This window comes from Pseudonaja textilis, chromosome 17 (genome assembly GCF_049901715.1).
Source record: "Pseudonaja textilis isolate UNSWEBS1 chromosome 17, rPseTex1.2, whole genome shotgun sequence".
Taxonomy (NCBI): Eukaryota; Metazoa; Chordata; class Lepidosauria; order Squamata; family Elapidae; genus Pseudonaja; species Pseudonaja textilis.
This window is the reverse complement of record NC_142006.1, coordinates 9,866,830-9,879,934: the sequence shown is the minus strand read 5'-3', so window position 1 is coordinate 9,879,934 and position 13,105 is coordinate 9,866,830. Positions and strand designations below refer to the sequence as shown.

Sequence of the window (13,105 nt, the reverse complement as noted above, 5' to 3'; positions counted from 1 at the left end):
TCCCTCCTTTCTAGCACTGATAATGTTACCTAGTTGGGTAATGAAAGCTCAAAGGGCACCCAGGACCCCACAGTTCAACCTTGAGCTCCAAATTTTCTTAATTTATTGCATTATGCTCTCCCCCCTCCTTATCACTTTGAGTCATCTAGGAATCCCAAATTTCCCCCCTTTTTTTCTGTTGCAAACGAAGCAGCTCGTTCAATCAACACTCTTTTAAAAGATGAAAGAATTCCAAAATTTGGGTTTCTGCTAAATATGTAGGGCCAAACTGAGAGGTAAAGTGAAGAAGTAAAACTTCTAGGAAATCTTCTAGGAAAATTCTTATGCGTTCCTCTCCTCCTGCATGCTGTCTCTCCATCCTCTTGCTTGCCTGCTGGATGGGAATTTCCTCCGAATGGCCTCGTTCAAAGGCGGGGGCCCTAGTTTCATAAAACATGTTCTGGGTGTGCTGGATCCCCCAGGAAACCGATTCTTTGATGCCTCCTCCTCCTCCTCCTCCTTCTGGCATTGGCCTGTTGCAAAAGAAGAGATGAGGCTCTTAAAAAACACAGACAGGTTGTCCTAGTGAGGGCTGGGAAAGCACCAGAAAACAGAAGCATTTTTTGCTTATTTGCAATTGGAATCCAGTGATACTTGGAATGTTCTAGGTTTATCTTTAGATGTTCTCTTCAGAATCAGTTGTATGCAACCATAGCTGGTCCTCGACTTACAACAGTTCATTTAGTGAACATTCAAGGCTGGAATGGCACTGAAAAAAGTGACTTATGACCATCAGGGAGCTGGACTAGAAGATCTCCAAGGTCCCTTCCATCTCTATTCTATCCTCTATTCTATCCTCTATTCTATTCTTACTCTTACTCTTATTCTATTCCACGCTACTCTACTCACCTTACGACCGTTGCAGCCTCCCCCTGGTCATTTGATCAAAATTTAGATACTTGGCAACTGACTCATACTTATGACAGTCGCAGCATCCCAATGGGGGAAACCAGATTCACTTCACAGCTGCAACTATTCCCTTCACAATGGTGGGAAGTAAATTTGTAACACTGGGCAAAATTCACTTAGCCACAGAAAAGTTGGGCTCAATTGTAGTCATAAGAAAAAAACAAGATTAGAAAACAGCAACACAAGAAGAGAAGCTGTCAAAGAACTTCATCTGGATGAGCAGCAATGGGTTGACGCAACATGGAACACCGGAAGGAGGAAACGGCTCACATCCTTCAACAAAACGGATACTTGTGCCATTTTGTCAAACCGCTGGCTCTGTCCACAGCTGGAAGTGTTCAACTCTCTGCCTTAGGCTAGGTTGTATTCTGGCCTGGTCTTCCCCGAGCAGCACGAAGCTGAGTCCTCATCCCAATAAACCGCTTTTATTTAAGTTACAATGAGTTTCCTCTCCAACAAAGTCCCGGCCAACAGTCTTTCATGCTAGTTCCCACTTACAGACCTTTATCAGGCTTGGAGAGTGGCCAGGCTGACATCTCTCAGACGCCGCAATACTTGGCAAGCATGCCGGGATGAACAAATTGTCTCCTGCAAAGCCCCACTCCCCTTTCCCTCCTCTTTTATACCGTAGGGGAGGGGCCATTCACCATCCACCTGTGCCTTTACGTCCGAGTCCACCCTTGTTCCTGAGCTGTTCCCATGCTCTGCGCATGGGCATATTGGGAACAGGCTCCAGCTGTTCTTCTGCCTCACTGATCTCCAACTCCAAAGGCCGCTGATAACGGTCGGATGGCCCTGGCCCCATCTCTGCCTCTGATGCAGAGCCCTCGCCCGAGCCTTCCCCAGACTCCAGGACAGGCCCAGGTTCCTCCCCAACCTCCTCACTGTCCGAATCTACTGCCAGCTCTGCTGGTTGCTGTCGGGCCACAACAGGTTGAAGCGATGAAAAAGAGGAGGGGGAGTACTTACAGGGCGCCCCCATTGTTGAGTGACGCGGAGCTCTTTTGACGCAGAAAAGCATTCGGGAATCCTGTCTGGCTTTGCTCGAGGGCTGCTTTCAGCGGATGGAAAAGGGAAACAGTGCCAGTCTAGGAGGAGAGGAGAGAGTGGATTTCATAGATTCACACAGTTGGAAGGGACCTTGGAGGTCTTTTAGTCCAACCCCCTGTTTAAGGCCATCCTTATTCTATCCCAGTCAAATGAATGTCCAGTCTTTTCTTGAAAACCTCAACTGATGGAGCACCCACAACTGAGTAATGACATCTTTGCAAGAAAACCACTTGGAGGCAAGCCATTCCACCGGTTAATTGTTCCCACTGTCAGGACATTTCTCCTTAGTTTTAGGTTGGATCTCTCTTTAACAAGCTTCCGCCCTTATTTTTTGTCCTGCCCTCTTTAGAGGGGGCTTTAGAGAGCAGGTCAACCCCATCTTCTCTGTGACAGCCCTCAAGTACTAAAAGACACTTATTGTGTCACCCTTCATCCTTCTCTAACAGACCAGACATATTTAGTTCCCTCAACCATTCATTGGCCTCCAGACCCTTAATTATCTTTGTTGATCTTCTCTGTGGTCTTCCTAGGGCCTCAGCATCTTTCTTTGTATCACGGTGACCAGAACTGGGCCTGGATTACCCGTCTTTCTGCTAGTTTGGACATAGCAAAGAACGGACTGTAGTTGACAGAAGCACTGAACCCCATGGAATCCATGGCCAGGGAGGTAGGTAGTTGGATGGATGGATGGATATTTACCTGACAGAGACCTCCTGGCCCTGAGTGAGAAGTATCACGAGTGTTTTTATTTTGTTTGTAGAAGTCAAATATCATCAAGGCTGCATAAACCTTCCCTACTGTCATGGCTTCAGCTAATCAGGGAAGAAGCCAGAGAGCAGAAAATCAATTCACAAGATATGGAGGCAATTGGAAACAAAATGAACTGCGGTTGGAGGTTCTATGACAAGTCAAGAAGTCAAACATTTGAAAGTTGCAGCTGAACTCAAACCAGCGTCCTCCAATTTGGCACTTTCTCAAACTACAATACCCATCACCCTCCTTATCCATGCACATAGAAAGTTCCCTCTGGAAGGGACCAAGTTGGATAAAACTGCTTTGTTATGTTCTTAACTAGACGGATGTTCTCCACCCAACAAACATATTAAATGTTGGTCCTTTTTCTGATACTTTGCTGGAGGAAAACAAACTTATAAAGGAGGATTGGTGGTTGTTTTCCGTTGTGGTATTTTTGTGCTTTCAAGTCAATTCGGACTCTTGGCAACTACCTGGATGCAACTTTGAGGTCCTCTTGGCAAGAGTTTTTTGGGAAGAGGTTTGTCATCACTACCTTCTTCTTTGCAAAGAGAGGACTGTTCAAGGTCCCTCAGCTGGCTTTGCGTGTTAAAGGTTAAGGTTCCCCTCCTTGCACACCCGTGCTAGTCGTTTCCGGCTCTAGGGGCCGGTGCTCATCTCTGTTCCAAAGCTGAAGAAGGTCCAGCGCTGTCCGGAGACGTCTCCGTGGTCGTGTGACCGGCAGGACTAAATGCCTTCGAAGGTGCACAGAGAAACGCTGTTCCCTTCCCACAAAAGGGGTCCCTATTTTCCTACTTGCATTTTTCACGTGCTTTCGAACTGCTAGGTTGGCAGAAGCTGCTGGGACAAGGAACGGGAGCTCACTCTGTTACGTGGCGCTAGGGATTCGAACCACCGAACTGCCGACCTTTCTGATCGAGAAGATCAGTGTCTTAGCCCCTGAGCCATCACATCCCCCAGGTGGGACTAAAACTCCCAGTATCCTGATTTCTAACCCAATGCCTTGCTTAATCATTACACTACACTGGCTCTCTGAGTAGCATTAAGTAATAACGTTGATGCGATTCATGCTTCTTTCCCCTTGCACAGACACAAAAGGGTTTGGAGCACTTACGTTTATGAGGTGGCACTAACAGATCCAAAGTTTTGGAGGACAAATTGGGCCAAACCACCAAGATCTCCTTCCTTAGCTCAGCATCACACTGATGTTGCAGCATGCCTGTTAGAGAAAAGCAAAGAAACAAGATCTAATTTCAGGGGGAAATCCTCAATCCATCTGAACAGAGCTGGAAGGGATCTTGGAGGTCATCTAGCCAGTCATCGCCTTACCTGATGCAAGTTTGATGTCAAGGGCTGTCCTTATCAAGGCCATTAGCGTTGATGTGAAGTGGACACTTAAATCGTCATTTGAGATGGGCATGTTCATCCTGACCAAACGCTGAAGAAAAGAGAGTCTTCCCATCAAGGCTGTATCCCTTGGCACCCACTCCCAACCTCCACCTCCTACTCCCCACCAAAGTAAAAGAGGACAACAATGTTCTACAAGGCTAACTTTTCCTGTGCTGAGATGGTTTTCATCATGGGCCAGAGAGAAAGATTCAGACACAGTTTTGGAGTGGTTTGTTTGTTTGTTTTAAACCTTCAGCACAGGAAAAATTCAGCACAAGTGTCGGTTGTATTTTTTCATGCAAGCCAGGGAAGGAAGGAAGGAAGGAAGGAAGGAAGGAAGGAAGGAAGGAAGGAAGGAAGGAAGGAAGGAAGGAAGGAAAAGAGTGAGTGAAGGAGAGAGGAAAGGAGGGAAGGAAGGAAGGAAGGAAGGAAGGAAGGAAGGAAGGAAGGAAGGAAGGAAGGAAGGAAGGAAGGAAGGAAGGGTGAGGGAAGGTTAGGGTTTCTTTGAGATAATGCTCTCCTGAGACATAGCAGAATTACAGCTACAGATGCACACATGCACTTTGGAAGATCTCATGCACAGTATCTCCATAGTTGGGATCATGCCAAGAAGGTGACTATACAGACACACAGAAGGATGGATCAATTATAGCCCGTAAGAAGCATGTGGAGGAGAAACACCATGTACATGTCAGAAGGTCAATTGAGAGCAAAAGAGATGACAAAGAACCATGGTTGGCAGAACCAGCTCTTGGAAACAAGGAAGCAACTGGACAGGGAGGACAATCACAACATCTTTCTATCTTCAGAAGACACGGACACAACATAAAGAGATGGGAGGGAGGTAGAAATCACAAGAAGCCAGAAGGAACAGAAAGGCAGAACTCTCTCTCCCTCTCTCTCAAGCTGGTTTTCTGAAGACCCCAACGATGGTCTGTGCTTCAAGTCACCTGCTCCATGAGAAGGTAGCCTTCTACACCCAGATCAGGGCATGGAGGAGAAAGCTATTCAGGGCTCAAGCAACATCTTTGTTGGCTAACTCCCTGGCCAGGCAGAATGTCAAGCTCTAAGATAGCAAGGACGTAAGCCTACCAGGTCAAGAATCCAGACCTTCAGCTCCAAAGAAGAAGGAAGGCTCTCCACCTTTGAAGGACAGGGCTCACATTCCTCCTGTTCTCCAAAAGTTAATCCGTCCTCTCCTTTGCAATGCCGTTAAGCAGCCACCTCAGTCCAGGGTGAGGAGGGACAATGGAGTCGACTAGCAACTGCCTTGAGCTTCAGAGTTCATGTCCTGGCTGCCAATTAACTTCTCAACCTGACTTGCCTTCTGCTCCTCATTCATCTGGGCCAAGTGGTGAAAAGCTATAATGCAACTGATCGCAACGGCCTTTTTAACTTCGTTTATGTTTTTAATCCTGGGCCAATTCGTGGGTGTTAGCAAGCTTCTGGTTCTTCGGACTCAAGGGATGTGAGGCTTTCTGAGAAGGAAAGAGTTCCCTTCTTTTTGGATACATTCCCACACACCTTGGCATCAAAAACCAAAAATGTGGATTTTTTTTCCCCTAGAAGCAGACAAAAAGGATGGAAGGACATTGGAAAAATGGATCAAGAGAGGGATTTTTAAAAAAAACAAGCATGAAGAGAATGATGGTTCAGATGGAATGGTTTAAAACTAGAACAGGGGTGTCCAAATCAAATGATTTAGGACTGTAATTCTAACCCGAATGAGAGCTGGATATGCTACAGGTATTCTCCTCAGAGAAGATGGTTTACAACTGACCTTCTCCAACTGGTCATTGCAACAATCCTAGGCGAGATATAAATAAAAGGCGAAGGGTCTTATTAGGTTGCTTTACAGAGCTATGGGTGGAGTGGGACAATTCCTGCAACCAACTTGACACTGCCAACTTCTCACCGTCAACCTGGCACTGCCAGTTCACCACAGCCAACTCACTGTAGAGCAACTCAACGCGGCCAATTTGCCACCGGACAATTTGCTGATGGACAATTCAACAATTCAATTCTTTAAAACAGGGGTGTCAAACTCAAGGCCCGTGGGGGGCTTCAGTCTGGCCCACCCTGGAAACAGGGAAGGACTGGCCTGCGGTGACTCTGCCAGCGGAGAAAACAGAGCTCGGGAGGGTTGTATGCGGTAGAGGGTTGCAAGAGGCCGTTGCAGCCGAAACGGAGCTCGGGAGCCCATTTCGCTGGCAGAGCCCTCAGGCCCCCACAGGTGCCCCCCCATGAGTGACATCAAGCTGGCCACACGCCCCAGACCCCCCAGGTCAAACACAACCCTGATGCGGCTCTCAATGAAATCGAGTTTGACACCCCTGATTCAAAATGATTAAAAATATATATTTTAATTTTTCTCATGCACATTTCATTCTGTCCTGCCTTTGGCATTCTTTCTTTGGTGATTCTGGTCCACTTTTTCTTGGATGTTCTATTCAACTCAACACAGTGAGTTGTTGTCCCACAGAGAATTAGTCGCGGCAAGCTGGCCACGGCACGTTGGCCACGGCAAGTCGTCATAGACCTGCTTTGGGGGGGGGGGCAATTAGGTATCTGCCTGGGCTTTGGCAAATAAGGGACTCTTCCATCTTTTAATGGAAAAAGAGGTGAAAATATTAACTGAAATAGGTGAGAGGAATTCCTAGTGTTTTAAGCCAATTGTGCAGGGCTGGCCTTCTTAGGTATGTCCGTTCTTCTTTTCAACCCCGTGAAAAGAGCATCCAATCAGGGTGAGCATTTTTTGTCTCCCGTTGCAGAAGTCCAGTCCTGGAAGTCCCCTTGGCCATGAGTTGGACACCCCTGGACCAGAGGAGGAAAGAGTTCTGCAGAAAGCATGAGAGCCATGAAGGAAGGAGGGGCATGAAGCTTAGACGGAACACAGGCGCCCCCGGTGGGGGTCTGGTGGGACAAATCTAACCTTATAGGCAATACGAGCGGGACAGTTCTTCCCCAGGCCAAGTGGTGGCGACATGTGTCTCAGCATCTCGTACATGTCGGTGTAACTGATCCGCCCACTTGGAACCAGAAGGGGGAGACGGAGAGACAGACGGGGAAGGTAAGACAACGCAAGAGAGAAGCACCAGCCGCAGACATAATGGCGGAGGGGGGGGGAATAATAAGGATCGGTGGGGGAGGGAAGCAGACAAGGAGACAAGAGAATTCTCAGGTTAATTAGTGCATTGGAAGGCTGGTTTACGGTGAAGGTAACAAAACCGAGGAGGACGGTGGATGAGGAGGGCGTCTCCAGGTCCATCTCTTTTGGGTTTCTCCTGCCATCCTCTCTCAAGATTTCATTTTATTTTTTGTGGGGAAAAACAGAAACAGGGCAGGCCATAGGAAAGGAAGAGAGGAGGTGTGGAATCCCCCAGGGAAAGTGTAGGAGGAAGGAAATTGTTAACAGGGCTCCTTTAGAGAAAGGCAGCACTCGATTTCAGATGGGGAGGCGTTATTTTGGTGGAAAGGAGAGTGGTGGTGCTCATCATCTGAAGGAAAAGTGGAAGGAAGCGTTATGGGACAGTCAGCAGTCCTTGAAGGGAAATGTTTGTTGGAGTCCGTGGAGTTCTCTGAGCTTGGGTTGCTTTCTCGCAGAGGTTTCATTACCCAACTAGGTAACATCATCAGTGCTCTTCCTTCCTCCCTTCCTTCCCGGAAGGATGGGAGATCTGTTTCAATGGCATGCAAGGGCTACAATGGAAACCAATGGCAGACAGACATCTTCTGTGGCAAACATTATCCAAATATTCAGGCTTCAGGAATGAATCAAGAAATAAGGACGTAGCTTTAGGACCTTTGGAGATGGAAGATAAGAGACAGCCTGGCCCACAGCTGCAAAATGGGTGGGACAAGAGGCTTAGGGACCCTCCCCAGTTTCTCAGGCTGTAGAAGAGACAGTGGGAGAATTGTATGTGCAAGATTGATGTCAGCCTTACCAAATAGATAGACAGAAAAGCCAATGAAATGACTAATTCTACTTTAGCACTGATTATGTTACATAGTTTGGTCATAAAATGTCTGTCAGAAAACCACCAAGCTTAGAGAGCACCAAGGATACCTTACTTCTATTTTATTCTATATTAACAAAACCTTAGAAGTCTGAAAACACAATTCTCTTCCCATCACCTTTACAACAAGTGACCGACATAAAACATCTCCTTTCTCAGTGACTGAAGATTTCATCTTGTACTCCTTTTTTAATATAGAAAAATAGATCATATCCTTCTTCAATAATTTAGCCTGTATTTTGCTACAACAATCTCTAAAAGCTCTTAAAGCCTAGTTAAGAATTCGAGATTGCAGTTGACTGTTGGTTCGCCCTTTAAAACCAGGTTTCGGTTGCTTTTCTCCTTGATTCGTTTCCATCCACTGCTCCTTGTCCTGCCTTCAGGGGCCTTGGCTCCCTCCTCTTCTCTGTGGCAGCCCCTCAAATATTGGAAGGCTGTTATCATCTCATTTCCCCCAAGTCCTTCTTTTCACCAGGCTAGACATACCCAATGTCTGCAACCGTTCTTCACATCTTTTAGCCTCCAGCCTGTTATTTTTAATTCTTTTAATCATCAGTGCAGAGAAGAGCAACCAGGATGAGGAGGGGACTGGAGACCAAAACAGAGGAAGAACGGCTGCAGGAACCGGGCCTGGCTAATCTACTTAAGAGAAGGACCAGGGGAGACGTGATAGCAGTCTTCCAATATTTGAGGGGCTGCCACGGAGAGGAGGAGAGGCTCAAATTATTCTCCAAAATGATGTAGGGTTCCCTGCTTGGGTGGGGTGGGGGGTTGGGCTAGATGACCTACAAGGTCCCTTCCAACCCCGTTAATCTGTTAAATCTGCCTCGAGCTCGGGCGAGGCCGGGCTAACCTAAAACGTCTCCCAATTCTGGGTTAGAAGAAGGAAACATTTTTAAACTGACAATCCCATAAGGCTCCTGTATCCAAGCAAGGCAGATCTAAGTGGGGCAGAAGGAAAAATGCAGCAGGCACATGTAGGGGTGGAAATCAAGCGTGCCCATCGCTTCTAGGTACACAACCGGTTAGTTTCATTCCAGGGTTATTTCTATCTTTCTTTTGCCTTTTGCAGCGCAGACTCAAAAGACCCCATTCAGTTGCAAGTCAAGGCAACCTCAACCCCTCCCCTCCCTCCGACCCCCCCAAGGACTGGAATTTCCCCACCCCCACCCCAAAATTCTCTCAAACCTTGTATGCCACTCTATGAGGGCACTTCTTGCCTAAGCCCAAGGGTGGAGCAATAGCTCGGAATAAATGGTACATATCCTTATAATGTATGCGGCAACTGGAAAGGAAACAGACATTTATAAGTCGCGATTCAACTGGGGGCGGGGGGGACTGTGGTTAAAATAAAAATAAAACATCTCTGCTGGGAACTCCTGTCTCCATCCCACAAGAAACATGACAAGGAGAAGAAAAACTGGGGGGGGGAAAAAAATGACATTTCAGAAACCCAGGAGTTAGAAAATGACTCTCTGCTGAAGTCCCATAAAAGTGATCTGTTAGTGTCTGTAAATAAGAGGAGATGAAACAATAGCAATAACTTTAGAATAGAATAGGAGCTGGAAGGGGCCTTGGAGGTCTTCTAGTCCAGCCCCCAGCTCAAGCAGGAGAACCTGTACAGTTTCAGCTAAGCGACTGTCTAGTCTCTTCTTAAAAACTAATAACTTAGTCCTCAACTTACACCACAATTGAGCCCAGAATTTATGTTGCTGTGTGAGATATTTGCTAAGGGAGTTTCGCCCCATTTCGCGACCTTTCTCGCCCGCCGTTGTTAAGTGGATCACTGCTGTCGGTTAAGTGAGTCCGGCTTCCCCACGGGCTTTTGCTCATCAGAAGGTCCCAAAAGGGAACTCACGTGACTTTGGGACGCAGCAACGGTCATAAGTGCAAAGCAGTTGCCAAGTTGGACCACAGGGAATGCTACACAGGTGGTAATTTTTCAAAAACGGTCCTGAGTCGCCTTTCTTCCAGTGGCACGGCACCATTGAACGGTCATTAAATGAACTGTTGTAAGTCAAGGACTAGCTGTTATCTGTTTTCTGCACAGGCACCAACCAGTAAGTAGAACAACAGACAGGGAAACTAAGCCGGCTTTCGTGGACCTCATTCCCTTCACTGACTGTTGTTTTTCCCTACGATTTTTTGCCATGGTGGTGTAATCATCATTGCTCTTTGGAGTTCAGATCTTTGGCTCTCTGGAATGAATGCTGCCCAACGGGAGAAAGCGGAGTGTTGTATCATTAGAAATATGGATACTGGCCCAGCTTCCAAATCTCCGTCACCCAAAATATTGATGGGTCTTGAACTCCTGAAACCAGGAGGGGGGACACCCCCACGCAGCTGTCCTGGAGGATAGCCAGCTAATCCCTTTTTTTTCCTAGGCTGATCTTCTGCAAGTGGGAGAAGCAGCTCAGCCAGCCCAACTTTGCCAGGCCTTCCTCAAGACCTTCCAAAATGGGCGGCGGAGAGGACATACATACCAAGCAGCTGGGTCGTACTCTGCCCACACGCGGATGAACTCGTCCAGGTGATGAGGCCCAAGGATGGACGAATCTCGGGTCAAGTACTCAAAGTTGTCCATGATTACAGCCACAAATAGGTTCAACATCTGTAAAGGGAGGGGGGAGTGAAATCAGGGTAGGGAGAAGGAAAGGTATTAACTCTAATCCAAATTAATCACAAAGACCAGACCAGAGGTTCTGACCAGTTCTGGAGAACCGGGAGTGGGAATTTTGAGTCGTTCGGAGAACCGGCCAATCCCATCACTGACTGCCCCCCCCCAACCCCACCTCTTCTCAGCTTCCCACTGAATCCCAGCTGATCGGCTGGGTCTGCTTTGGTTGCCCTGCCCAGGAGAACGGAGCTGGAAAGCAGGTTAGTGGGGGGAGAGGGAAGGGGGATTTTGCACTATCCTTCCCCTGCCACGCCCACCAAGCCACGCCCACAGAACCGGTAGTAAAATGTTTTGAACCGCACCACTGGCCAGAAGGCAAGACAAGGAACAACGGGTGGAAGATAATCAAGGAGAGAAGCAACCTGGAATTAAGGAGAAACTTCCTAACAGGGAGGACAATTAACCAGTGGAACGGCTTGCCACTCGAAGTTGTGGGTGCTCCATCACTGGAGGCTTTTAAGAAGAGAATGGATAGCCACCTGTTTGAAATACTATAGGGTCTGCTGCTTAAGCAGGGGGTTGGACTAGATGACTTCTGAGGTCCCTTTTAACGCTGTGATTCTGTAAGGGTCTCTTGCTTGAGCAGAGGGTTGGACTAGAAGACCTCCAAAGTCCCTTCCAGCTCGATTCTGATTCTTAACTTTTTTGTTATTGTTGATAAATGAGTTCCCAACTTTTTAGACCAGCAGACGAGGACACGGACTGGAACAATAAGGGTAACTTTTCATGGCCAAAGGAAAACTATGCCTGAAAGAGACAGAGCTCTTGAATACATTATAGCCTTGCACAAGGTTGTCTCACCAGAAAGGAGCAGAGGAAGATGAAGGAGACAAAGTAGAAGTAAGCAAAGTCACTGCCACATTCGTTTCGGCTGAGGTTGGAGTGCTCGTCACAGGGCTGGTTGCTCAGGCACGCAAGCATGATCTCATGCCAGGCTTCTCCGGTAGCGCTCCTGAAATCAAGAAAAGAAAAGAAAAGGAATTGGGGGAATCACCTGATCTAGAATGGACTCAGTAGCTTACCTGTGTCTGTATTATGTAGCCTGGATGGCAGAACTACCCTGTTTCCCCAAACATACCACCTACCCTGAAAGTAAGTCCTAGCTTGATTTTTACAGGTTCTCGCCCAATATAAGCCCTACCCCCAAAATAAGCCCTAATTAAGATCCTGCCCATTCCAGAGTGGAGGGGTAAAAATTAAGCTAGGGCTTACTTTCAGGGTAGCGGGGGGGGGTAGGTGGAGCTGCCCTACTACTTACCTTTGGGCAGTTGTAGCCAGGCCTTGCACACCCCGACACCTGCCTTGAGTTACAATCTTTTAAAGGTAAAGAGTTGGGGTGTTCTTTTGCCCCCCCCCTTTTTTATGGCAACTACTAAAACAGGCATAGGAATGTTTTGTGAGTTGACAAAAGGTTCCCCTCCTTGCACACCCGTGCTAGTCGTTTCCGGCTCTAGGGGCCGGTGTTCATCTCCGTTCCAAAGCCAAAGAAGAGCCAGCGCTGTCCGGAGACGTCTCCGTGGTCGTGTGGCCGGCAGGACTCAACGCCTTCAAAGGCGCACGGAGGAACACTGTTCCCTTCTTCCCACCAAAGGGGTCCCTGTTTTTATACTGGCATTTTCTGTACATGCTTTTGAACTGCTCGGTTGGCAGAAGCTGCTGGGACAAGGAACAGGAGCTCACGCCGTTAGGCGGTGCTAGGGATTCAAACCGCTGAACTGCTGACCTTTCTAATCGACAAGCTCAGCGTCTTAGCCTCTGAGCCACTGTGTTCCTTGGCGTGGTTGATAAACATGGTCAAAGAAAGAATATTTCTCCTGTACAGGATCCAAGAATGACTCACCGGAAAAGCAGCATTAGTGCTTGCAGAAAGGTTTGGAAGTTATTGTGACGATTAATGGCACTGTCATCATCCAGAGCGATGTTCCCAAAGACCTGGGGGGGGGAGGGGGGGCAAGGGGAGAGAAGGAAGGGGGGAGAGACGGAGAGAGAGAGAGAGAGAGAGGAGATGTGGAGATGATGGCGACTCTTCAAGATGAGTTTTCTCCGTGTATGATTGAATATGTATTTCCTCTACTGTAAGTTTTGGGCAAAATCGCCCCCCCCCCCACAACAAAAATATTTCTGGCTTTCCATCCCTATCCTGCATTATCACCTTTGGAAAACATTACGTCATGGGGAAAGTGACGAGATCCCTACAGATGAGAATGGGATTAGGAAAATATTAGAATGTATAGCAGAAATGAACAGATGAACACTGGCAATCAAGGAGAAA

At 47.5% G+C, this 13,105-nt stretch overlaps 1 protein-coding gene across 1 annotated transcript in view; it reads right to left on the bottom strand.

Moving 5' to 3' along the window:
• CACNA1B (calcium voltage-gated channel subunit alpha1 B) overlaps positions 1 to 13,105 on the bottom strand; it is a 123,051-nt gene that overhangs the window by 13,017 nt on the left and 96,929 nt on the right. The window contains exons 35-43 of the mRNA XM_087914652.1: positions 12,674 to 12,765; positions 11,635 to 11,785; positions 10,640 to 10,767; positions 7,073 to 7,169; positions 4,081 to 4,189; positions 3,866 to 3,970; positions 2,698 to 2,810; positions 1,918 to 2,036; positions 371 to 512 (exon numbers count right to left, since the gene is read on the bottom strand). Coding sequence (XP_087770778.1) covers positions 371 to 512; positions 1,918 to 2,036; positions 2,698 to 2,810; positions 3,866 to 3,970; positions 4,081 to 4,189; positions 7,073 to 7,169; positions 10,640 to 10,767; positions 11,635 to 11,785; positions 12,674 to 12,765 — 1,056 coding nt within the window. The remainder of the gene's footprint in view (positions 1 to 370; positions 513 to 1,917; positions 2,037 to 2,697; positions 2,811 to 3,865; positions 3,971 to 4,080; positions 4,190 to 7,072; positions 7,170 to 10,639; positions 10,768 to 11,634; positions 11,786 to 12,673; positions 12,766 to 13,105) is intronic.